The 24,915-nt window shown below is 40.9% G+C and overlaps 1 protein-coding gene across 1 annotated transcript; it reads right to left on the reverse strand.

Moving 5' to 3' along the window:
• Positions 1-1,974: 1,974 nt before the first annotated feature.
• On the reverse strand, positions 1,975-23,453 carry zgc:171971 (DNA-directed RNA polymerase III subunit RPC4). Its single transcript, XM_028568737.1, has 8 exons — positions 22,416-23,453; positions 20,588-20,644; positions 20,308-20,462; positions 20,104-20,228; positions 10,476-10,587; positions 9,132-9,418; positions 5,587-5,739; positions 1,975-3,440 (listed from the first exon to the last, which is right to left on the reverse strand). The coding sequence occupies exons 1-8, from the start codon at positions 22,586-22,588 to the stop codon at positions 3,300-3,302; spliced, it is 1,203 nt and encodes a 400-aa protein (XP_028424538.1). The 5' UTR covers positions 22,589-23,453; the 3' UTR covers positions 1,975-3,299.
• Between the last annotated feature and the right edge of the window lie 1,462 nt (positions 23,454-24,915).

A 24,915-nucleotide genomic window follows, 5' to 3' on the forward strand; every position in this document is an offset into this window, starting at 1 on the left:
ATGGGAGTTTGGAGTTCGGTTCCCTGTGTGGTGATCATATTAAAATTTGGATTGGATAATTTGGATGCAATTGCGCAAGTCAGGACCCGCAAACGCGAATTATTTTTCTTTTTTTTGCAGGGTGGTAGGGGAAGACTCATGAATATGCCTGCTCTGGTTGGGTTGGTTAGGTTTCAGCAAGAGGAGTGGTATTGGTTATGGTTAGGGTAAGAATGTCAGGGTGATAATATTCCAAAAAGGTGTAATACATGAGTAGTATGGATAACTGTGTGTAAATATATGCCATGGTACTGTAAATGCACAGGGGTGCAAATAGCATACATTGATATTTGTACCAGACGGGGTATTAATAGAACACACTGCTGTGTGCACCGGCGGGGTACTAATAGCATTCATTTCTAATTGCACCAGGGTACAAATAGCATACTGCTAATTGTGGTGCTGAAAAGCTTTCAGATGCAATAATGTTATTATTGATCTCCTTGTCTATCCACTGCAGGGCCAATAGTATTGCCAATAGCTCTGTGGCAAACACTGACTGATCCTCTAGCTTTAAAGGGTCTTTTTTTTGTTTTGTTTTTCAAACCTTTTTTTCCCATACATCCGTGTCTAAGTGATTAATGTGAACAAAAATCTTTGAAATTGGTCCAGTACTGAATGAGAACGCTGTGACCGGCAGCCACGGACCAGGCTGCAATGGAACCATAGGGCACAATATGTGCATCGTCAATTTCAGCAGTGTTTATTAACATCATTCTGAAAAGTCATGTTTCACTAACATATGTGAAAGTTTATAATGGTGTAGGCCCACACGTACTGTATCATAACAATAATGTTTATTTGTAAAATAAAAATACAGATAAACAATGATAACAAATATTCAGAATTCAAATAAAGGCGATAAAAAAACCCGATAAAACAGACACAGATAAAAATCTACAATGTACAGTGTATAAAAACATAATGAGTATCAGTATAAAAGACAAAAACAAAAAAGTTATTGGTGTACTTGTCCGGTTTTAATAATAATTAAAAAGGGAGATGATGAAATGAAATCAGATCATTCCAGAGCCGGGGTGCCCTGACAGCAAACACCAAGTCCCCCCTAGTCTATACTCTAGACACAAGAACAACCAATAGGACATGAGGCTTCGCACATGATCGGGAGCCATGAATAGCATTAAAAGTCATATTTATATACCAGGATAACTTGATCTACTGTATCAAAAGCTGCACTTCAGTCTAGCATAATGAAAATAGAGCAGTCTCTTGTATCTCTTTCACTAAGAGGTCATTCAAGACTCTGAACATGTTTATGTCCTTCTACTGATTTGAAAGCTTGGCTGGCATTTTTTCAAAAAATAGATTAGGACTGACAAATTAAATGATGAGGTAGCAAAAAAGCAGGCTCCCAAACAGACAAAACAAACATCTAGTATGAATACTGAAAATACTACTATATCTAAGTTTGCTAAATACTAATAAAGTTACAAATTCCATCTGTACATCAGTGCAGTTACTGGTTAAAGGCAGGGGTTGTTAACTATTCGCAATATAGACTTTTTATATCTGTAGCCACTGTAAGGCCGGCTACACACTGGCTGCGTGGCGTGAGCGTGGTGATTCTGTTGCGTGTCAGCTGCGTGGCGTTTTCTACGTCTTTACCCACCAGAAAGGTGTCTGATGCGGCGCTGCTGCTTGCCTTGTTTCCCATTGATAAAATGAAATACCATGTTAAACATAAATATATACTGATCTGATTACAGCAAAGACAACGTCGGCAGTATTGACGGAAAAATAGGCTCCAGAATATTTCCTTCTGGATTGACAGGTGCAATATTAGAAAATCGATTTTTTTAAAATTACATTTATATAACTGCATTTATATCAAAACCTAGAGACTCAAACATCAAACATGTAATTTATTAATATGTATTTGTGTCTAAATGACATATAAACATCTTTTCCTATTCTGTTGCCTGGAAACGCTTCCAAGATGCTTGCGTGTCGCATGAAAAATAGGCGTCGGTCCTATTTCTAGCAGGCGCGCGTTTTCAGCGCAGCTCGAGCCGCACCTGAGACGCATGTGTCACGCAGGCAGCGTGTAAGCTCTAACCGGTTACCATGGGAGCCCAAATATAAATGGACACGGGATGCTACTTTCAAATCTTGCTAGCTTTTCAACATTACCAACCCTGCCTTTAAGCAGTCTAAGAAGGTACATTTGCTTTGCACCATCACACAAAACATTACACACATGGTGAGAAACCGCTCTAGAGGGATTAATAAAGAAGCAGTTATCTCACTAAAACATATGAAAATGGAGTTATCAAAGCATCTGTTGTTTTGTCTTAAGCTTGATTTATTCTTCTGTGTCAAATCTACGACATTGGGTCCGACGAGGGTCGTGTCTCCACGTACCTGCGTACGTAGCCACACTGTAGATTTGACGCAGAAGAGTAAATCACGCTGCACCTCTCAAAAAAATCTAACAACACGCCGCGGCGACGCAAGTTGCTCAGCTGTGGTGTGGTAGCGTTGCATTCCCCCCCGACTCATTTCCTGGTTCTCCTTCTCCATCAACAACATGAGATCAAGGAGAGGGTTAACTTCTCCTGCTACAGATCTCCCACCGTGGTCAGAAAGAACAGCGGAGACACTACTCACTCCGAAGCTAATAACTGTCACTCTCTCACTTCTCCCTCACTCTACCACACACTCCCCACACACACACGCCGGCTCGACGCACACACCAACCCAAGTATAAACTTCAGGCCACTTATGTAGGCTACGGAAAAAGCTCTGCGTGAAGCCTCTAAGCTCACAACCATGTTGACTGCTCTGCTGATGTACGTAGAACTCTCTGTCAGAAGTCCCCCCTCTGTAGATGGGGAGTCAGTGCTCAGGTAACATCTACAACGGAGTCCTCGAGGATCACTAGGTTGTATTTACCACATCACAATTTGTATCCTTTCCAAAAAAAAATGTCTCCTCTGGCGGTGTCTTCACATCCGAGAAAAGAAAAAAAACAGAATCATTCAGATTTTGACAGATGGTTTTGCTATCACAGGATGTTCAAAATTTACAAAACTAAACCATAGCATAAAAATGATCAAAGAAAACCGATTACTGAGGGTAACCTACATAGCTGCCTTAAAACCTCAGAGGAGAGGTATGGAGAATATACAAACCTGTCATTTCCTCCACAGTGATCACTTGGTGGGGTAACAAAACCCACACAATTCAAACAAATGAAAATAAAGGTCTGTGTTGGCTTTCTGTGAGTGGCTGAGAGATGATCAGGGTCCTTGTCCCTGCTGCGGTGAAGCTTGTCTCAGTAAAGCCTGGAAGTCAGGAGATAAGACCAGTTTGTGGTGGACGTTGCCTAACACCATCATGTCTCCAGTTCGGCCATCAGACAGACGCACAGACACCAGTTGCTGCAGAAGGAAGAGAGATGGATGGCTTCTCTATCAACAGTGTCAGAGTGGCTTTGTTTTTATAATCACATATTATTGGCAGACATAACCTGGTATTGTAATACAGTAGTTAAGTGTTCAGTTTTAAAGAGGATTGAAAAAAAAGTCCAGTAGATTGCATTTGGCAATAAATGATATGTTATAAACGTTTGGTAAGATTTTTTTCCTAAAAGATTTTTTTTTTAAATGATGATTTAAAATTAAAATAGAAATGTACTGTATATTCTTATTAATAGGGCCACACAGAATCTGTAAATGCAGAACTCCACCCCAGGCAGGAAACAGTCTGCTATCCTCCGGAGATTTTCATTCTGGATCGGCACTGAAAACTGTAACATAAACCCTGAAGATTCCGTTTGAGTCGGTTTATTAAACATGCTGGGATATATTTAACACACTTCAGAATTTAGATAGAATCCATTGCTAACTGCAGTCTCTTCAGTTACGACAAAGAGTAAAAAAGGGTTACCTATATGCTGTCCTACAAAATATTACAATTAGCTTCAACTTAAAAGATTATTTTTTGGAGATTATGATTTAACTGAAATTCCTTAAAATGTTCAACTCTACTGGGAAGATATGGTTACAGGTTGATATTTTTGTCATGTGTCTGATAACGGGACTGTCAATTAAACATTCTATAAAAATCCTTCCAACAAGACAAATACTTTTATGATGGCGAATAAAAAAATTATCCAAAATCTAATTAGGAGGATGAGGGAGTCAAAGCTCTAGTAGTCTTAAATACTGTTGTATAATGGGCTAAAATAATCATTTTTGATGTGAAGACAAAAGAAAGTTGAACTTTTGTGTTTGCTTGGCACTATTTGACTCCAGAGGGCACATGTTTACAACAGAAGTCTTTACACACTTTTATACACACATTTATTAAAAACTGAGGGTTTGGTATGAGTTTAACATCTATTCATTTCCAAACTTGATGCAACAGTGTATCTAAACCTAAATAAAAAAGTTGATTTTAGAAGTTGATTTTGCGCGCCTGGTTAGCTCAGTTGGTAGAGCACGTGTGCCCATATATAGAGGTTTACTCCTTGACGCAGCAGCCGTGGGTTGGACTCCGACCAGCGGCCTTTTGCTGCATGTCATTCCCCCCCCTCTCTCTCCCCTTTTATGTCTAAGCTGTTGTATAAAATAAAGGCTTAACATGCCCAAAAAATTAGCTTTAAAAAAGATTCATATCTATTCAACACAGAAATTGAGTTTGAGTCAATACCCTTTACTTTTTTTGGAGAAGTAATCTTTTAATGACCCTCATCTCCCATGTACTTTCCTAATGACCCCATAAGGACACACCCCTGAGAGCATCAAGTCAGGCTCAGGTATTGTCTCTTCGTTTGAACCCTGACGAAAACCTGCCATGGTCAAAACCATCATAAAAAAATGTTTTATGAACAAGCCATGTAAAGGCTTTTTATCAAAATGTCACATACTCCTACCACTCTGAGGTGACTGCCTATAGTTTGCTCTTTTGAACAAGCATAGACATGTTTGAGTGAAGCTCAGTTCAGACCAAAGAGTCGTGACGAGACAAAACCGTTTTAGATCGTTGAGTGGAAAAGTTGCAGCAGTCTGAACCGGCCCGTCTCAGCTCGACTCAAACCAGCTGACGTCGTCACTCAGCTGGTCAAGTCGCCAGAGGCTGGTTGTAGCTCAACGACTGCCCATGAGCACGGTAATGTGGCCAAGCGAGCTAGAGAGTGACTGGAGAGAGGGAGCGGCGATAGAACAAAGCAGTGAATCGGAGAAATAAAACATTGTTTTGCCGAATCATCACTAATACAAATGCAACTGTAGCAAGCCTATCACTACGGAATTACAAAGAGTCGTCGCTATGGAGATGATACACTGTCTAGTCTCGTCACATTGGTGTAAATAGGAAGGTAAGTCTTGACGTGAATCTTTGGTCTGAACTGGGCTTAAAGTCACAGATGTTCTCATAATAAGAGACTTTGAGTGAATAGTTTACACTGCCTCTTATAATGTTATGTATACTTTGTTATTATATCACACACACACACACACACACACACACACACACACACACACACACACACACACACACACACACACACACACACGCACACACCTGCAGGAAGGAGAACGCAGTGCCCTCAGAGACATCCAGGACAATGTGACCCAGCTTCAGCTCCACCTTTCCTGACTTCCTGATCTGCAGCTTACCCAAAAATCCTTCTGGGAGTTGGGAAAGTACCGGGCAGCCCTCCTTCACCGCAGCCTCCTGAGGACAGGCAGAGATCCACAATCTGTTAATAACTGACTGAGACTAGCATCTCTGGATTAAAAAGATCAACAGTTGATATGTTGTACAGTACTAAATGTCTGTAAATTTGACAGAAATCTTTAGGCCAAAATAAATAAAATAACAAAAATGTATATGCAGAAAAGTTTGAAACAACGAGATAAATACACTTCTTTACTAACAGTCCTATCAAAACATTTTGGATATAAATGGCTCTGTTGTGGCACATTGTGCAAACCTTTTCACTAGTGCCGTTTGACCTTTTCTGCACCAGTTAGGTATTTTGGTGAATGGCTGTTAGTGAAAGGAGATGAGAGGAGAGCTGGGCATCCAGCAGAGGGCTACTGCACAAAACCAGGATAAGGGATTAAACCGGGATATTCCAGTTATCCTGGATGAATTTACCCTTGATTCGGTTTCACAAAAGCAGAGGCACCAAAATTTCCGTGGAGATTTATTCTGTGCAGCTAGCTTGCTCCTGACCAGGCTACCAGCCAGGATGTATTAATCCAGGAGCCTTTTATGAACACTCAGCAGTGCTTTTTCCTTATTAGCAGCGGCGAAGGCCCTATTGAAACTGAAGGAATTATTTTTACACCAAATGAATTGGCTTTTTGAGGGGCTTAACATATGCAAAAACTCACCAAAATTGGCGGGCGCATCAAGTCTGGTAAAAAGTTACATATTTTCAGGGTTTCGGGAATAGGCGCACAAAAATGGCTCGCTAGCGCCCCCTACAGAGTCAAAACAATTGAGCCCCTGCAGTGTGTTTAACGTAGACTCACAAAACTTGGTACACATATGTAACATGTCAAGATGTACAAAAACCTTTATTAGAGCCATACCCTAAACCCAACAGGAAGTCCGCCATTTTGATTTCAATGTTCGAAATTTGTGCGATTTTGGCCATTTCCACATGTTGTACTTTAACAAACTCCTCCTAGAGATTTCATCCATTCAACTTCAAATTCGGTCTGTGCCATCTTAAGAAGTTAAAGATGAAAAGAAAAACATTTCCTCAGACGGTGTGGGGTGGCGTGGTGGCCATTTTGAGTGTTTAGCGATGAACAAAGAAGTTGTTGTAAGTTGAGTGTACGTTGTCGTATCTGCCCGAAATTTCTCATGATTAACAAGGGTCCAGGCCTGAGGACACCTACAGGCCAAAATTTACTTTTGGTCATAGCGCCCCCCGCTGGCACCAGGAAATCTGCCTTATATGAGAAACATCATCCGATTTACATGAAACTCAGTATGTGTGGTCTACATATGATACTGAGCCGCCCCCTATACAGGGTTCATATGCATACTTACAATACTTTTCAATGACTTTTTCATGATTATTCCATGACTTTTTGGCAAATTTCCATGATTATGTGTTCCTGAAAATGTCAGTCGACATTATACAATAAGAATACAAATCTGTGTTATAGTTTACCCTCAGAGGTTTAACAATAAAATGAATGATAATGTATGTGGTTCATAGTGGGATTCATAATATCGCTCCCCGAATACAACGTTGAGGTTAAGATGACATGAAAATACATTTATTAATCACATATTATTATGCTGTGTTAAAATAAATTCCATGACTTTTCCCAAACTTTCTGGGTCTTTTTATGTTTCTAAAACCTTTCCAGGCCTGGAATTTGCATTTTTGAAATTCCATAACTTTTCCAGTTTTTTTCAAAATATATGAACCCTGCCTATACTTTAACCACGCCCACTTACTCAGGTCACGCTCCGTGTCTTGTGTCTTGTGTGAGGTGTCATTGAACTCAGCAGAGAGTTCCTTCTTCATTGGTGATGGTTTGACCCGCCCCCTATGCTTAAGCCATGCCCCCTTTCATAACATTTGAACCGTTTAAGCTATACCCTTGTGTGGTTTGACCCGCCCCCTATGCTTTAGCCATGCCCCTTTTTACAGCTAATGAACCGTATGACGTAGAGTCTTGTGTGAGGTATCGTTGAACTCGGCAGGGAGTTCCCTTTCCATTGTTGACGATTTGCGGTGTCTGAGTGCCGCGCAAATGCACGGTCGCAAGGAGCGGCATCCGCCGGTGACCCCGACGTGCGCAGAGGCGCGAGGGCCCGTCCATCGCTGCTTTCAGCTTTAATTATTATTGTTATTATTATTATTATTATCAACCTGCATTAAAATACAACAGGTGCATATTGCTGTTCAGTAAAGCACTTTATATAACGTTGTGACCATTATTTCTTTATAATTTTTCATTGTTACTGTTATATTGCTGTATGAAAACTGCTATTCATATTGTTGTTACAAGTTTGATGAATATATTATGGCAGTTGTTGAGATAATTAGAAAAGGCTGATACAGTTGCAAATGTGTTTTAAATGAAGTCAGTGATGAAGGATAATATATAAAGTGCTATACACGTGTTTATGGTCCCAACAATAGCAGACTGGTCAGGGACAAATACACCTTTTACTATTTTAGATGATTTATTTCTTTTAATATTCTTTAATAAAGGACCATGTTTGTTCCTCTTCCATGTGCACTGTATTTGGCATTCTTAGCACACAATGTGTGTTCTCTCCAGTGAACTGGGACTATCATTTGGGAGGATTGAACAATTATTATAGGTTTTTATAATTGTACAATCCTCCCTAATTATAGCCTTAGTTCACGGGACCAGTAACTATATAGTTGAAGGCTAATGTACATACTGGGCATTCAGGAAACAACAGGGAGAGGACACCTCAATGGTTTTTAACCTTTTGCTGGGGGGAAATAACTGATAAATACACTGTGTACAGTCATGTTTAAAGTGTGCATTAAATGGATCACTTAATTATCTTTATAGTTTCTAGATTTTAGAGTCCAATTTCTTCAGAGTTTATGTCCATATATAGGCCTACTAGGACGCAAAGCTTGAAGTGATGTGGCGATATAGATTGACATGGATTCATAATTATGGATTTATTGTAGAAAGACACTTTAGTTTCAGGCTGGATCAAAAAGCTTCTGGAAGACCTACAATCGCATGGAAGGCCTAGTTGAAACGGCGCATCTCTCTGCTTCTTAACAAAACAAAATGCTGCACTGCCTTGATCTGGAGATATTGAATATGACATAAAACGTGTAGTTTGTTGTTGTCAGTGGTTTTTAAGGCAGCAGCAGAAACCTCGGACACATACTGTATGTCTCAAAACCTGAGCAAGTAACGCCAGATTTAGCTGCATGAAGAGATGCCACTAAGTAAATTCAGAGAGTACAAATATTCAGGGTTGACGCATTATTCAGGAAAAAGGCTTCCTAAGAGGGTCAGTAACAACACAAAGCAGAACAAGAGGGAGGCATTGAATGCAGCAAAGCCAAAGTTATGTGCTCAATGTGCACAAGAACTCACTTGTGCTTGTAGATGTGAAGGCCTCTTGTCTTCAGGCTTGCCTTCCTTCTTGGTAGGTTTCTCTGCTGTAGATCCTTGAGGCGGGTCAACCTTCTGTCCAGACGCTCTGCCCGGCATACTGTCAGGTAACTGCATGAAGAAGAGCTCCTCTCTGCCAGACAGGCTGATATCCTGCAGCAGTTCTACCAAAGATGGCGGCTCTGATTTGGGCACCTCTGTTCTGCTGAGGCCTGTTCTACTCTGAGGCCTACAAGACGGAGGTCTGAACAGGGGAGGGTTCTCTGCACCTGCCAACATGACAACCACAACACACTTGAACACAAGAACGGGCTGCAACAGATTACTTATTGATCATGCACGGACATGGAGCCTTGTGGCAGTACCGTCAGGAATGGAAGTAATTCTTTTAGTTGATATGTTCCATACACTTTCCATTCACACGTCCACTATCTTATCTCTCATAATAGGTGGTCCATATAAACATTTGGCACTCATGCGGTCTGTATGCAACACTGCTGCCTGCTTTCAGAAATGTAACTCCTTACATCCCCCCAGCCTCCTCCATGATTAGCATTTAGTCCTACTCAAATGTTGCATGTGTACTTAAAAAGGTCCCATGACATGAACATTTTACTTTATGAGATTTTTTAACATTAATATGCATTCCCCCAGCCTGCCTACGGTCCCCCAGTGGCTAGAAATGGTGATAGGTGTAAACCGAGCCCTGGGTATCCTGCTCTGCCTTTTGAGAAAATGAAAGCTCAGATGGGCCAATCAGGAATCTTCTCCTTATGAGGTCATAAGGAGCAAGGTTACCTCCCCTTTCTCTGCTTTGCCCACCCAGAGAATTTGGCCCACCCATGAGAAAGAGACATCATGGCTTTCAAACGAGCAAAGTGGCAGTTGGTCAAGGCCACACCCCCACCCTCCACCTTGCCCCCCCTCTTTCCTCCTCAATAGCTATAGACACAGAAATGGCACATCCTAAGGAAAGCTCATTGTGGGACTGGCTCTAGTGGCTGTAATTCTGCACCAAGGCTGAATTTTGGGAAAGAGACTTCAGATACAGTATTAGGGGATCACCATGTCATGGGACCTTTAATATGTGTTCATTAAAAGTTGGGTATCTCAGACTCTGTCAGCTCAGCGATAGTTTGTGTTAAAGCTTGCTCAGATTTGTTCCAGAGCATCACATGAGTGCATATTGCTGAAATAGATGGTTTATACCTTAAAGTGAGTGTCCTGAATGAAATGAGCTCTTTGTTTACAGGCATGTAATGTGACACTGTTAGTGCGGAGACAGTAGTGGTAGTAGCAGTAGTAGTCAGAGGTGGTTTTTCTCACATGTTGTGGTGGTTGGCAGTGTTCGACTCTTATTGAAGCTACTGGACTGACACAGAGGCAGCTGGATGGGTTTCAGCTTGTCATCATTCCTCAGCCCGGGATCATCTATGAACTGTAAGTGCAACATATAACATTAGTTATGACCAATGATGAGATGGGTGATTGTTATTACTGCGGATTATAATATGAATTAAAACTAGGACTGCACAATATGTAGTTTTTTTTTTTATCGTCATCGCAATATAAACTGCCGCAATATACATATCGCAATAGACACAAGAAAATATCAGTAGAAAACACAATCATTTTTAACATTCTTTTTTTTAGTAGTGCCTTTTATATTTAATTCAATGTTCAATAAAAGTGTTAGAAATTATTTCCTTTGTTTTAAATTCTACAAACAATTTGTTGTACCGGTATTTTAGAAGAATACTAAAAGCAACAGAAATGCAGAACTGAGTACATTTTGATATCTGTTTATTTATTGCAAGTAATATCCTTATTGCAATATTCAAAAACATTATCGCATATTTTCTTTATATCGCGCAGTGCCAATTAAAACTCACTGACTAACCAGTAGGTCAGTCATTACAAACTAATGCTGTACAGCTAAACATTGTGCAGGACTTTATTTTTTCAATTCTCGTGTAGGAATGAGCTGAGACTGTATTTCTGGAAAACAGCAGTTTTCTGCTTGCAGATGAGACAGGAAACAGCCACATTAAACTCCTTAAAAAAACATCTCCTCTGTCCTCTAGGTCCAGAAAGAGACATTATTGTATCAGTTGTGTCATGTAAATCAGAGTGCTGTGATGCACAGTTAGGTTCAACTTCTTAAATGTTAAATAGCCTATGTGAAATAAGACCAACCTTTCTAGAAAAGCACTCTTAAATAAAAGACTGAGAAATGCCGGCAGTTTTGGACCCCTGCTTTAATTTTATGATATGATGTTAAAGTCAATATTCTCATATTAAAAAGGTACACTGTGTAGGAATTTTTCCCATCTAGCGGTAAAATTGTATTTTGCATTCAAATGAATCATGCTCTCTAGCGCCTCGCTGTTTCAAATGCGTGTTGCAACTACGGTAGCCGTTATGTACCAAGAAGCTATGACAACATGTCTTCCAATTTTCGCTTTTTTGGCGACGAGGATTCCTTCTCCTGTGGCTTGGCGTTAAGTACGATCCTCCATTATGAACTAAAGGGCAGTGCAGGCTTTCAAATTTGCCGGGGCAGTGACAATCGCCTCTCACTGACCTCCTTCTACGTTTCAGCTGGTTTCAGTCACGTGACGCTGGCTCTAAACGAAAACGCGTCGTGGATTAGCTAGACAGGTAGGCTCAGGCACGGATTTAGAATGCAGAGGCCCCTGGGCACAAAATCTTGGAGGCCCCCCCTCCCAGAACTCACGGCCCAAACTCACACAGCATCTACATTTTTAGAAACAGTAAAAGTAAGCTGTGGGTTTTTCTTAAGTTTAAAACAAAACCACTTTCTCCAACTCCATTTCTTGTGATGTTAATTGTGACTCTATAAATATCTATAAAACAAAGGACAAAATTGAAACTATCACAGAACAAAATCAACAGAATTTATTGCAATAAAGCAGATTAAAATCCATGAAAATACAGCCTAAAGAACTGACTTTGGAAAAACAGCTGATTGTTGAGCACCTCTTTTACTCTCTCTCACTTTCTCTCCCCTTCACGGAGAAACAGATGATCAACATCTACTAGCCTAGTGTAACAGAGCTGTTTCAAATATATGAATGAAAATAGGTTGCGTATAACTTATATATACGTATAGGCCTATACAGCTCACTCTCAGCGTGAAATGTAGTTCTCAAAGTTAAGTTGCACAACTTAATGTATGGCAACTATTTTATTCTATGTCATAATTTCCTGATATGTAATGACACCTGACAATGTAACGCCATTACCGATGTTGTTCAGCTCTACATCCCCAATACGGCAACTCACTCCACTTTGACCATTGGCCTCAGTGAAATTAAATCATGGATGCAAACCAACTTTCTCAAACTTAACTGTGACAAATCAGACACGATCATCATCGGTCCCAAATTCCTCTTGCATACATCGCACAACTTTTGCTTCACCATCTGTAAATTCACTCTGTCTCCCTCCTCACACATCCACACCATCAGGAATTAGTTTGGACAGCAACCTCTTCTTCGAAAAGCATGTCATCAAAATCACCCTAGGGCGGTCCGGAGGTATACCCCCTCCCGGGAATTAAAAAAAAATAAATAAACCGTTAAATGGCACTTTCAGGAGAGTTTTGTGGAAAGAAATGGAGAAATTGAGTCTTACATGATATGTGCAAAAACTGCAAGGTTAAGAGCCTATACTTGCATTTACATTACTGTTAATCAGTCATCACTTGATTAAACACTGTATTACCTTGTTATGATAAAAGAAGTGACCCATACAATGTGCCAAACATAATGTGCCACATGAAGAGACAGTGCAGCATATGACAGTAGCAACATCTGAGAAGATTTGGATCTATGGTGAGCAGGTCCACCTCACACAACCTTCCTTCTCCCAATCTCTCTCTTTACTAACACACACACGCACGCACGCACGCACGCACGCACAGACACGGCACCGAGTGGGGCTCTCGATGCTCGGAGCCCTACCGCTGGCGGAGATGCGACAGCGAGGACCGGTTCAGGCTTGGTCAGCGACATGAACTCTTAGCGGCCGGTGAAGCTTCCGAGCACCGGACTTCCACCGCTGCGAACGGGGTTTTTAGCTTTAGGAGAAGGCATTTTATCTGTTAATCCTACCGACGGAGACAATAGGCGTTATGTAGTTGACCCGCGGTGGTGAATTGTCTGCAGTTGTTGTGATTGTTCTCATCTCATCTCCGCCGAGACAAAATAGACATGCCATTTCAAAAATCTTTCATTTATTGTCAGAAATATCATGTTTTCAAAAGCATCAATTCAACAAATTTTATGTGACATATTTAGACTGCAAGCAGGCACATCCGGACAAACGAGCAGGCTAATGTGCCGGCGCTGAGCCCCGGGGAGCCCCGGCCCAATTTAACCCTGGGCCTAAGTGATTTAGCTAATCAGCGGATGGTTCTAAAATTATTAAAAACAACAAAGCTATACTTCACCGATTCTATGCAGTGAACTGACGGAAAAAGACAAAAGATATAGGCTCCTTTTAAAATATGCATGTGAAATATGATGTGAAAGTACCCTCAACTAGAGAATGACTCCCACATATGATGCATTGAAATGCATTGATAAGCTTAGACCGCGTTTCTGGTCATAAAAATGAACAGTATATTAATACAACAACGTTACATGATTTAAAAAGCAACCTATCATATGGGGCGAGAGCATTTAAACAGGTGTCTGTCACTCCAGCCGGGCTGTGGTTCTCTGTCTGTCGTGCTGCTGATGCTCAGGGTGCTGATGTTGTTCTAATTGTTCATCTGAAATAGCCATAGACAGTATATAATGGACCAATAAACCCCGTTGCTCTGGACGGAGACCAGTGAAGGCTATTAGAAGCACTTTTCCGGTGATCTCTTGCTTTACTGCGCAGCCTCCAACTGACAGAGACAATGTAAATGTGACGTGAGCAACGTGTCTGAAAGTTGTAAGTCTTCTGGTAGCTGTGCCAAGAGAAATCTCAATCATTTCCAATCTTACAGAGACGGAGAGCGTAGGTATATGTAAGGAGATAACATAAGCACAGGCTAATTATTGCTAACTAACATGCTAGTTAACATTAGTAATTAAATCTAAACAGCTAATGTAAGTCGAAACTGCCTGCGAGCTTCTCCTGTACTATACGGTAATTCCTCTACTGTGTGACAGTAAGTCACTTGGTTATGACACAATCGTTAGCTTATTTTTACAAAAACGTCTGCTATGGAGCCATAACATGAGGCACAAGGTAATGGAGCCTTTTATACATTGTCGTGTTTCTTTAGAAATAAACAATGGACAAATAGAGTCTTTAAACGCTTCAGATGTAAAGTTATTCGCAGTCAAGTGACGTAAAAAAAATGGCGGTCAGTGTAACGCTAACAAGAGGTGATTGCTTCGTAGCAACAAAATGGCGCCATCGGAGGTTCGCGTTCTGAAGCGAAGCTTACCTCCTTGGAAATAGCCAGGCTGGATGTTGTGATGCTAAACTCCTCATTGCTAGCATCACTGCAGGCACGCCAGGCTCTTTATTAGCGTCGAGACGACTTATGAAAAAAGTGGAGATGGTTGGAATATTACTCTTAATTAAATCCTCTCTGCTATCCTTCTCCCTTTTAGCTTTCCGTTTTGTGGCTCCGCTGCTCCACCGTTTTTTATCCATGTTGTTTGTTTTGTTTTCTCAATGTCCTCTACTCTCTCTCTCTCTATCCTCCACCGCCTGTCTTGCCGCTATCAACAGTTTCGGTAACAGTGGTAACCTGACTCGTAGTCATCAGACACAGCCTAAAAACTGATCATAATACTTTTTTGTGTGCAACTAAATTATTGTTAACACACATACACACAAACACACACTAATTAATTAATTTTATTTTAATTTAATTTTAAATAGAAAAAAAAAGAAAAAAAAAAAAAGGATGAGGCCACACAGTTAGTGGGGTCTTGGAGGCCCCCTAGAGGTTGGAGGCCCCCGGGCACCGGCCCAATCGGCCTGGTGGTAAATCCGGCCTTGGTAGGCTAGTGCTTTATGTCCCTCTCAGCGATTAGCCTATAGTTTTTCAAAATGGCGGAACGACATGGAAGCCTCCTTGGACTTGCCCATCCAATGTAAATACAGATAAGAAATTCTTCGCTTACGAGGATAAGTCAGATCATTGGCAGAGGTCATTTTACACCAATGAGGACATATTTATTAATGAAGACATTGATTTTAGCTAATAAAATACTTAAAACAGTACACAGTGTACCTTTAACAATGGAAAAATGACTCTAATGTGAAAGGTGTCACTGGTAGTCAAATATTTTTCTTAGGAGTGCGTAGACAACAGACCAGAGCTACGAGGAGGGTTAATATATTGGACTTGCAATGACAGGGTCCTTGATGAACTGCAGCAGAGGGATAGTAACACAAAGAGGGAATTTTGTACAAAAAGACTAGTTTCGCTTTGCCAAACCCTCCTCCAAAGCGCGCTGAAGGCTAGTCCACACAGCATTCAGGGATGGGAGGAAAACATTGCTTTAATGGCATTTCTTTAAACCAACCAGAATGGTCATGGGCGGTGCAAAACTTCTCACAGAGCTGCTGCAAAATAGTTGTGCGAGAGAAAACTGCGATTGGACAGCTAAAATCTCTGTCATATTGAAAGAAGGTAAAGAACCTCAAAGTTGTGCCTCATATAGGCCTATAAGTTTGCTTAATTGTGACTATAAAATTATTACAAAACGGTTATCGAAGAGATTAGAATTAATTCTCCCAAAATTAATAAATTTAGATCAAACTGGATTCATTAAAGGCCATCACTCATCTGATAATATTAACATCATACATTATCTGAACCAGAAAAAAACACCTTCTTTTTTTAGTACTAGATCAATTTAAATTAGGCTACAATTTCACTGAATGGATTAAAGCATTATATGACACTCCAAATGCAACTGTCTGTACTAATAATGTAGAATCTCCCCAAGTGCACTTAGGAAGAGGTACCAGGCAAGGCTTCCCTCTCTCCCCATTATTATTTGTTATTGCTTTAGAACCGTTTGCTGAGATGATCAGAACTAATCCTATGATAAAGGGAGTGACCGCAGGCACACAACATCACAAAATTTCTCTCTATGCCGATGATACTTTATTATTTGTTACTGAACTTATGTCAACTGTGCGCCATGTTTTGGCAGATATTCAAACATTTTGTAAGACTTCAGGGTATAAGGTTAACTTACAAAAATCAATTGCTTGCTCTCTTAAAGGGATACTTTACCAATTTAGCATTCAGCTTTGTATCAGTAGAAACCCGGTAGTATTTCTGAATGACCGTGCTTCCCTCCCTCATGTCCCCCTGAGACGAGAGATCTCTGCATTTGGGGTCTGGAAAAAATCTTCCGATGACGTAAAATGACGATTTTTGCGTCATCGGAAGATTTTTTGGCCAGAGGCAAGGACTACAGCCTGTAGTAGGAGCTACTTCCTCATGTTTTCAACCCGCCCACAGGGGGTTGGACTGCCGAGTCTGGCCGAGGTATTCCGAATGAAAACGACTATTAGCCATCTTTAAGTTTCGCTAAACAGGCTCTCTGTTTTCAGCAGCAAACATTTACACCAATTATGTGCATTCAAACTACCACACGTGTGTACCACCGGGATACATCGGAGAATATGCAGGAAACGTTATTACAGACGGAATACTCGGCACACTACGCGAGCTTCGCCTGCACGGAGATCAGCGGTGTCGCTCGATGCCGCTAGCCGGCTAGGGGACATCCTCATCGGCTAGGTGGAAAGCTAACGTTAGCCGGCCACCTGTCCCATCAATCCTGCTTGCAAGTGTCCGCTCATTAAACAATAAACTGGACTACATCCACCTTCAAAGAAACTCCCAACGCGAGTTCAGAGACTGCTGTGTTTTTGTTTTTTTGGAAAAATGGCTGAACAACAGTGTACCGGCACCGGGACTATCCGGCTACCAGACTGCTCTCGCCGGCCAGTGGAGGTGGGCTGTGTTAACACGGACTGGTGCAGAAATGAAATCCAACTAGCTACTGCTAACTGCTGGTGGAGCTTGTGACTGTTAAATGCCGACATTCCACGCTAATTCACGGCTGTGTTTATACTCTGTGTTTAGCTACACCAGTGCTAGTATGCGTTAGCTGAACTTTACGGATCCTGCTTGCAAGTGTCCGCTCATTAGACAACAAACTGGACTACATCCAACTTCAACGAAACTCCCAACGCGAGTTCAGAGACAGCTGTGTTTTTGTTGTTTGGGAAACATGCCTGAATAGTGTACCGGACTGTCCAGCTACCAGGCCTGCTAGCCGTCCAAGCTAGAGATGCTCTGTCGCCGGGTAAAAGAGGGGGGCTGTGTTAACACGGAGTGGTGCAGAAATGTGGTGATTTGTATCCATTAAACTGCTAACTGCTGGTGGAGTTTGTGAATGTTAAATGCCGACCATTCTACATTCCATGCTAATTCACGGCTGTGTTTATACTCTGTTTACAGCCCAACAAGCGCTAATGCTAGTATGCTTTAGCTGAACTTTACGGAGCCTATAAAGTGTGTGCACTAAATGTAGCCTGTTTCGTATGTTGTTTTTATATATTTTAAAAGTGTAACACCACTTGAGTCACGATTAGGGCTGCAGCTATCGATTATTTTAGTAATCGAATATTCTACCGATTATTCCATCGATTAATTGAGTAATCGGATAAGAAATACTTAGTAAGAAATACTTTGTAAACAGCAATAGTAAATATTTATTACTGCTGTTTACTAAAAAAAAAGAAACCTGTTGCTTGTTATATACAAAAGACAGGTTTCCTTTTTTAGAAAAAGCAACATTTTTTATTGCCAAATTCCAAGACCCTTGAAAAAAAAAAAAAAACATTACAATAGTACATTTTTGTGGCCCAAATGTTAATAATTTTCACCCCATTCCCCTTCTTGCCTCTGGCTCTTTACACTGGATATGAAAAAGAGCTGTTCACTGACCAGAGGGTAGATGTGACTGTACAAAGCTTACAGCAGGGCTATTCAACTACACTGTTCTGGGGGACACATTTTCAGAAGCCTAATACACAGTTAGGAGCATAGATATATCTATGGTGAGGAGAAAGAATAAAGAATGCATGATGACGTAGTTCACGTGCATATTAAGTAGCCATGCTGGGGGGAGGAGCCGGTTTGTCTCTGGCAGCAGCTAAATTTCTAAAGATTAGAAGCAAACTAATAAACAGCTTGTTTCGTAAAAACGAAAATTGATGGCTAATTGCAAATATGGTAAGACGTATGGTAAGTGTCGGACTTCAGCGGCGGTGCTGCCGCCTCGCCACCTGCCTTTGCAGACCCCGGCCTGCTGTGAGCTCCGTTAGGCTGGCAGCCCTGACAGAGCTCCAGTGCCTGTAACTCCCCTCTTCCTGCTAGCTAAATGGCCCGTTGTGTGAGAGTGAGAGAGCGGTCAGCGCGCATGTTAAACCAGCAATTTCTTACCACATGTTACACACAATGTCACGCCACTTGGCTATACAACATCTAAATGTCTTATAAAGCTAACAACGGTGTCTGATTTCAAGTTAATTAATATTTGTGAAGTTTAGCTAGGTGTTTCGTTAGCTGCGACTGTCACTTCAATCCTATCTATGTGTAGCTACAAATCACGGATAGTTAGCTTCATTTTTGGTCGTAATTCAAGTATATTTACAGTTTGAATTTCGTCACGCCACTTATACAACATCTAACTAAATGTTTTATAAAGACAACAACGGTGTCCGATTTCAAGTTAATGAATATTTGTGAGCTGTAAGGGTTTCGTTAGCTGCGACTGTCCCTTCAATCCTATGTGTACAGATTGTGGCTAGTTAGCTTCATTTTTGGTTGTAATTCGAGTATATTTACAGTTTGAATTTCGTCATGCCGCTTATACAACATCTAACTAAATGTCTTATAAAGCTAACAACGGTGTCCGATTTCAAGTTAATGAATTTTTGTGAATTCCAGAGGAATTCTAAGAGGAGGCTAGCTAGCTCCATCCCGACGTAGGCTCTATCAATGAGACTCGCGGACAAGAAGCGTGTATTTCCCCAATCGTTTGTTTAAATAACTCAACACATTATAATTACACACATTAAAAGATTAACTGAAACCTGTGGTAAGAGATTGCTGGTGTAACAAGCTCGCTGACCGTGCTCTCACTCACATACACCGGGCATTTAGCTAGCAGGAAGAGGGGAGTTTCAGGCCCTGGAGCTCCGTCAGAGCAGGAGCATTTAGTTGTCTATTACCCCAAGAGACGGTGACTTTGCGCGGGTATGGAGTGCTGTGGGCTGCCAGTCGTGACGGAGCTCCAAGTACCTCATAGCAGGCCGGGGTCTGTGAAGGAAGGCAGGCTGGGCGGCGAGGCAGCAACACAGGCAGCACCGGCACCGAACTCCGACACACAGTCGGACAAAATTTGCAATTAGCCATCCATTTTCGTAAAGTGGCCCATATTTGAGCTTTACATAGTTGATTTCTCGCCTAAAAAAGTTTCAGAAGTGAATTTTGTAATGGAATAGCAGAGATCTGCGTGACCTAGCTAGATTCAGAAGACTACCTGATCTCAGGTCAGTTGTGTAGCCTATGTAAATGTTGGGGCGTGACCGTTCTCTTAATACACCCATGGGCTGACAAAGGTTCCGGTTTTTGGGAGGTTGACGTCAACTTCCAACTTTGTTGAGATTCGCCCGTTTTCAGCGGCAGTTTCAAAATATGAGATTTTCATAGTAAAGGGGTGTCAGTGGGACTTTGAACTTCTATGTATGTCCTATTTACCCACCGAACTGTCGTTATTCAACTATGACATAGTGAAATCAGTTTTGCATTCTATCACCCCTTTAAGACAGCCTTGAACAATTGTGAATGTATCCTTTTAAGGTACAGCAGCTAGCAGGAAATACTCACGTCATCTCTCTGTAGTTTACGGAGTATCTCATCTTCATCCTCCTCCGAGTCTTTCCTTTCTTTCTTCACCAGTTTACACACAGGAGAGGTGGTGGAGTCATGCAGGTCTATAGCACCACGCAAGCCTGAATAGAGAGATGGGCTGATTGTGAAGGATGCTCAAATTCCACTGAAAAAGAAAGGAAAAAGAAAGAAGTTGTGCACCTGTTTTGCGTACGGTGTCGGCAGGACCCTGCTCAAAGATGGAGTGAGACTGGATAGTCTGAGGCCTCTCTCTCCTCCTCCCTCTGTTCTCTCTCCTCCTCTCATCCCTCTCTCTTCTCTCCTTTTTTGGAGTCACACGGATCTCTTCCTTTAACCTGGGCAAGAATCGAATATGACATTTATAATCACTATACACTACATACTAACAGCACACAATATGCTAAGTTTAAAACTCATAAATAAACAGGAGACTGGAATTATCTTATTGATGGCCACTCACTCATCTTTGCTTTTCCTCACAGCATGGACATTTGGCTCAAAAGTTTTCTTAGGAAAAAACACAAAGAAATCCAAACATTTTTAATACCAAGTATTTCTTCATTGGGATTTAAAACAAAGGTGATGCAAATACATGGAATATTTAATATGCTATACATTTGTAGCTGCTAGATTCAATAGGACTTATTTTGTGTGCTAATGAAGATAACAATATTTCTTTCCAACGAGCAGAATAACTTTTTCTAAACTGAGACCCTAATGTTGACCCTGACCTTCCTGTTAAAGAAGGAAATGTGTTTTATCACCATGTAAACAGTTCAACAATATCGTTTTAATTAGTGATAGACCTATTATCGTCCCTGGACGATTATTGGCCCGTTTCTTTGGCAGTTTGCAGATTATCTGTATCTGCGTTTTATTTGCCGGATAACAGATAAAGTTAATTTATTAAAATGTGCGCTACTACTGTACATGCATATCGGATCCAAATATCGGTTTCACTAACTACTAATAATTGATATCGGCCTTAAAAAAACAAAAACACAGTATCGGTCGTTCCATAGTTTTAATCCAGCATGAAAGAATTTAGTCTATATCCTTGACGGTCCACTTCCGGGATTGCTCCGGTGCTGCAGGATGCACGAATTTTTGCCAATGTCCGTTTCCTTCCTCTTTCTTTGTGTTGGAATTTTAAATTCGGTGGATTTATGAGGACTACGGTTAGCTGCTCCCCAGATGTCTGCAGGGTAAAACCAGACAGCTAGCTAACTATCTGTCCAATCTGAGTTTTCTCTTGCACAACTATTTTCCACGATTGTGATTGGTTTAAAGAAATGCCGATAAACCAGAGCACGTTTTGCTCCCATCCCAGAATGCTATGTGGACTAGCCAACCCTCCTCCGCTCCGCAGCGTGTTGATGGTCTGGCAAAGCGAGACTAGAAAGAACTAAACTATTTTAGCCTTGAAACAGGGTTCTTTTGAAACAGGCATTTTCCAGCATGCAGCTAAATCAGGCGCTTCTCAGCTCAAGGACAGCCAACTTCCAAGGGAAAAGGGACTGAAGCACACTGATTGATTTGGAGCCTTTCATTGTGCAAACAAAAACAGAGTAACGTTTCTACACTACTGTTTAGAAATGTTGTGAAAAAAGATGGCTTTATTTGCTTTTAACTATGGAGTAGTCTGCTTGGTGGTTTAATAGACTCTAAAACTGTAGGCACTGTTACATCAACAACATCTTAAGACATCTTTTTTTAACATTGCTTCACCTTAAGAGTTTTTACCTAACAATTACTTTATATTGTCTTATATTTATCTTAATGTGTTGTATTTATCCTTGTTTTATTATTTTTCATGTAAATCACTTTGTATTGAATGTATGAATTGTGCAATAGAAGTAAAAGAAAAAAAAGGACACATTTCTGTTGCTCAACTGTCCTACTACAGTGATGTGAGATTGGAGCCATGTGAAGTTCTAACTGTGAAACAGGTTAATTAGCATGCCTGACAACAGACTTACTAAACACATGGTTTACTGATATGGTGCAAAAAAGTACCCTTGAGCAGTAAGGGAGCTTTCAAAGTTTGGTTTGGAGTATATTATCCTATATTGCAGTGTAGAGTGTATGGGAATCCTGTGACTCAACATTAATTTAATACTGTAGACATGTTTAATTAATTTAATTCTCTACTTGTAGGCACTTGTTAATTGTAAACAGTTTTTGTTGCCCAGTCTATTAACGCTTTTATATAATACAGGAAAATGTCGTGTTTCCACGCCTTTGTCGTGTGCCATACAGTAGGCATACCTTTGATTTTTTTGAAGACTCCCCCCAGTGTCAGGTCCCTGGTTCTGAGGGACGTCAGTCTTCCAGGAGGAGTGGGGGAGGACACACTCCTGACCCGCCCTGGGAGTGATCTGCCCGCGGCTAAACTCAGCCCGGTCCCGCTGCTGAAGCTGGATGAGCCGGGGACGCTTGCTGTATCCCTAGAGTCGCTCATTTTGTGTTATCTTTTAATAGGCTATTCTATATATTTAGTATCTGTAGGTAAGAGATTTCACATAACAATAAATCTTGTTTTTACTGTGCACATAATCAATAACGTTACAGTTTTGTTACCCATTGCGCTTCTATTTTGAAAGTAAAGCCGTCTTAGTGGAGTGATTTTACTGTAACGTTATTTCTTAATCTGTCCGTTACTCTTTCTCTCTGTCCAACAAAAAGATTTCGAAACCAGCTGATTAACTCACACAGTCTAAACTGCACTGGTCCATAGAACGTTACATCGGGCAACTTAACAGCAACTTATTACCCTCCATTTTGTTCGCACTAGCGGTATCGAGACAGACTGCGCCAAAATGCAAAACAACCCTCACTCAGACCAACATGTTGGGTTTGAGCAAACCGATATCGTTGGTTATTATTATTATTGGTTATTATTAGGAAGTCTAACGTTAGGTGGGCTATATGCGCTCTCGCTGCAGTGCACAGTAACGTTATGCTTCCTGAAGGCTGCATATAAACAATTCATCTCGGACACATCTTCTCGGTCGTAGTCTATGGTCGGAACCCAGCGGTTGCAGAAAAACAGATAGTAAAAACGTTAAAAATGTTCAACCGGTGATATTATTCTACCAGATCCGTTTTGCCACCTGTTTAACGTGTCCAGTTTAAAGGAGGTTAATTTCCTTCCGTAGCTACTGCACGGCTATTGTTTTCCTTAAACGTACTACACGAGTGGACCCACAAGATGGCGGCGTTGGTCTGCTGTGTGTGAGAGAGAGATGAAGGGGTCCAACAAATTCTCAGCGCTTAGCTAAATACTTTTTGTCAAAGTGGTGGTGGAACGTAACTATGTACTTTGACTCAAGTAGTAATTTTAAGGTACGTGTGGGCTCACTTAACTTGAATATTTCTTCTACTCTACATTTCAGGAGGGGTGGGGGGAATCACCTCTACACCATTTATCTCACAGCTGGAGTTGTAGTTAGTTTGCAGATAGTGTGCAGACCTGGACCATCTAAAGGTTATTAATACCCTCCCTTTACTTCTCTGTACCATTTAAAAAAAAGAAATATATATATATATATATATATATATATATATATATATATATATATATATATATAATTTCTGTACTGATTTACAAGTTAACAATCGTCTGCATTCTCTTGTTTTAAAACTTCAAAGCACTTTTTCAACTTGCTACAAAGTGCTATTTAAAGCTATTAATAGGCTAGTAGTGCAATAATAATTACATAGATGCACTACTACTCAACAATCTATAAAATGGTATTGTATATAACATAGCAAATAATTATTAGCTCCCCCTCAACCAGCCACATTGAAATCCAATGATAAAAAATTACACTTACACTTACAGGGAGCACTCTGCTGTAAAATGTCTTTTTACTTTTCAAACTTTAAATATGCTATATTGCTAATAATGCAGGACATTTAGACTACTTGATATTGAGTATTTCTACGTTGAGGTAAAAAGTTGGCCAACAATATTTCCCTCTGATATGTAGTGTAGTAGAAGTATGAAGTAACATAAGATTGAAATACTCAAGTACAGTACTTGAATAACACAGCTTGTTAGGAAAATGCCATATTGCCTAACAAGCTGATATTGCCATGCAATTGACAAACACCATGCTCAATTTCAATTCAATTCAATTGTATTTATAGTATCAAATCATAACAAGAGTTATCTCGAGACACTTTACAGATAGAGTAGGTCTAGACCTCTATAATTTACAAAGCCCCAACAATTCCAACAATTACAGTAATTTCCTCAAGAGCAAGCAGTGCGAAAAACTCCCTCTTGGGAAGAAACCTCGGACAGACCCAGGCTCTTGGTAGGCGGTGTCTGACGGGCCGGTTGGGGATATGATGAACAGTGGCGATAATAGTCAAATTAATAATGGAACAGTGACTTCAAATGGTAGTCGTAGTAGTTCATGTCATATCAGGGTGCTGCAGGGCGTTACAGGATGTAGCGTGGCCCAGCAGAGCATGGATGGACGTAGCAGGGTTCAGCAGGAAGCAGCAGGAAGCAGCAGGGTTCAGCAGGAAGCAGCAGGATTCAGCGGGAAGCTGCAGGGTTCAGCAGGGTTCAGCAGGAAGCAGCAGGGTTCAGCAGGAAGCAGCATGACATTGCAGGGCACCGCTGAGCTCAGCAGGGAGTGCAGCAGGACCACGGCGACAGCTGCAACCAGGATCTTGGTGCCAACGTTCTCCAAGGAAATACGCTGGGGGAAAAAACATAAGGACTCCAGGGAGTAAACTCCCCAGAAGCTAGGATTAGTAACAAGCATTTCTGGG

Source organism: Perca flavescens, chromosome 21, assembly GCF_004354835.1.
Source record: "Perca flavescens isolate YP-PL-M2 chromosome 21, PFLA_1.0, whole genome shotgun sequence".
Taxonomy (NCBI): domain Eukaryota; kingdom Metazoa; phylum Chordata; class Actinopteri; order Perciformes; family Percidae; genus Perca; species Perca flavescens.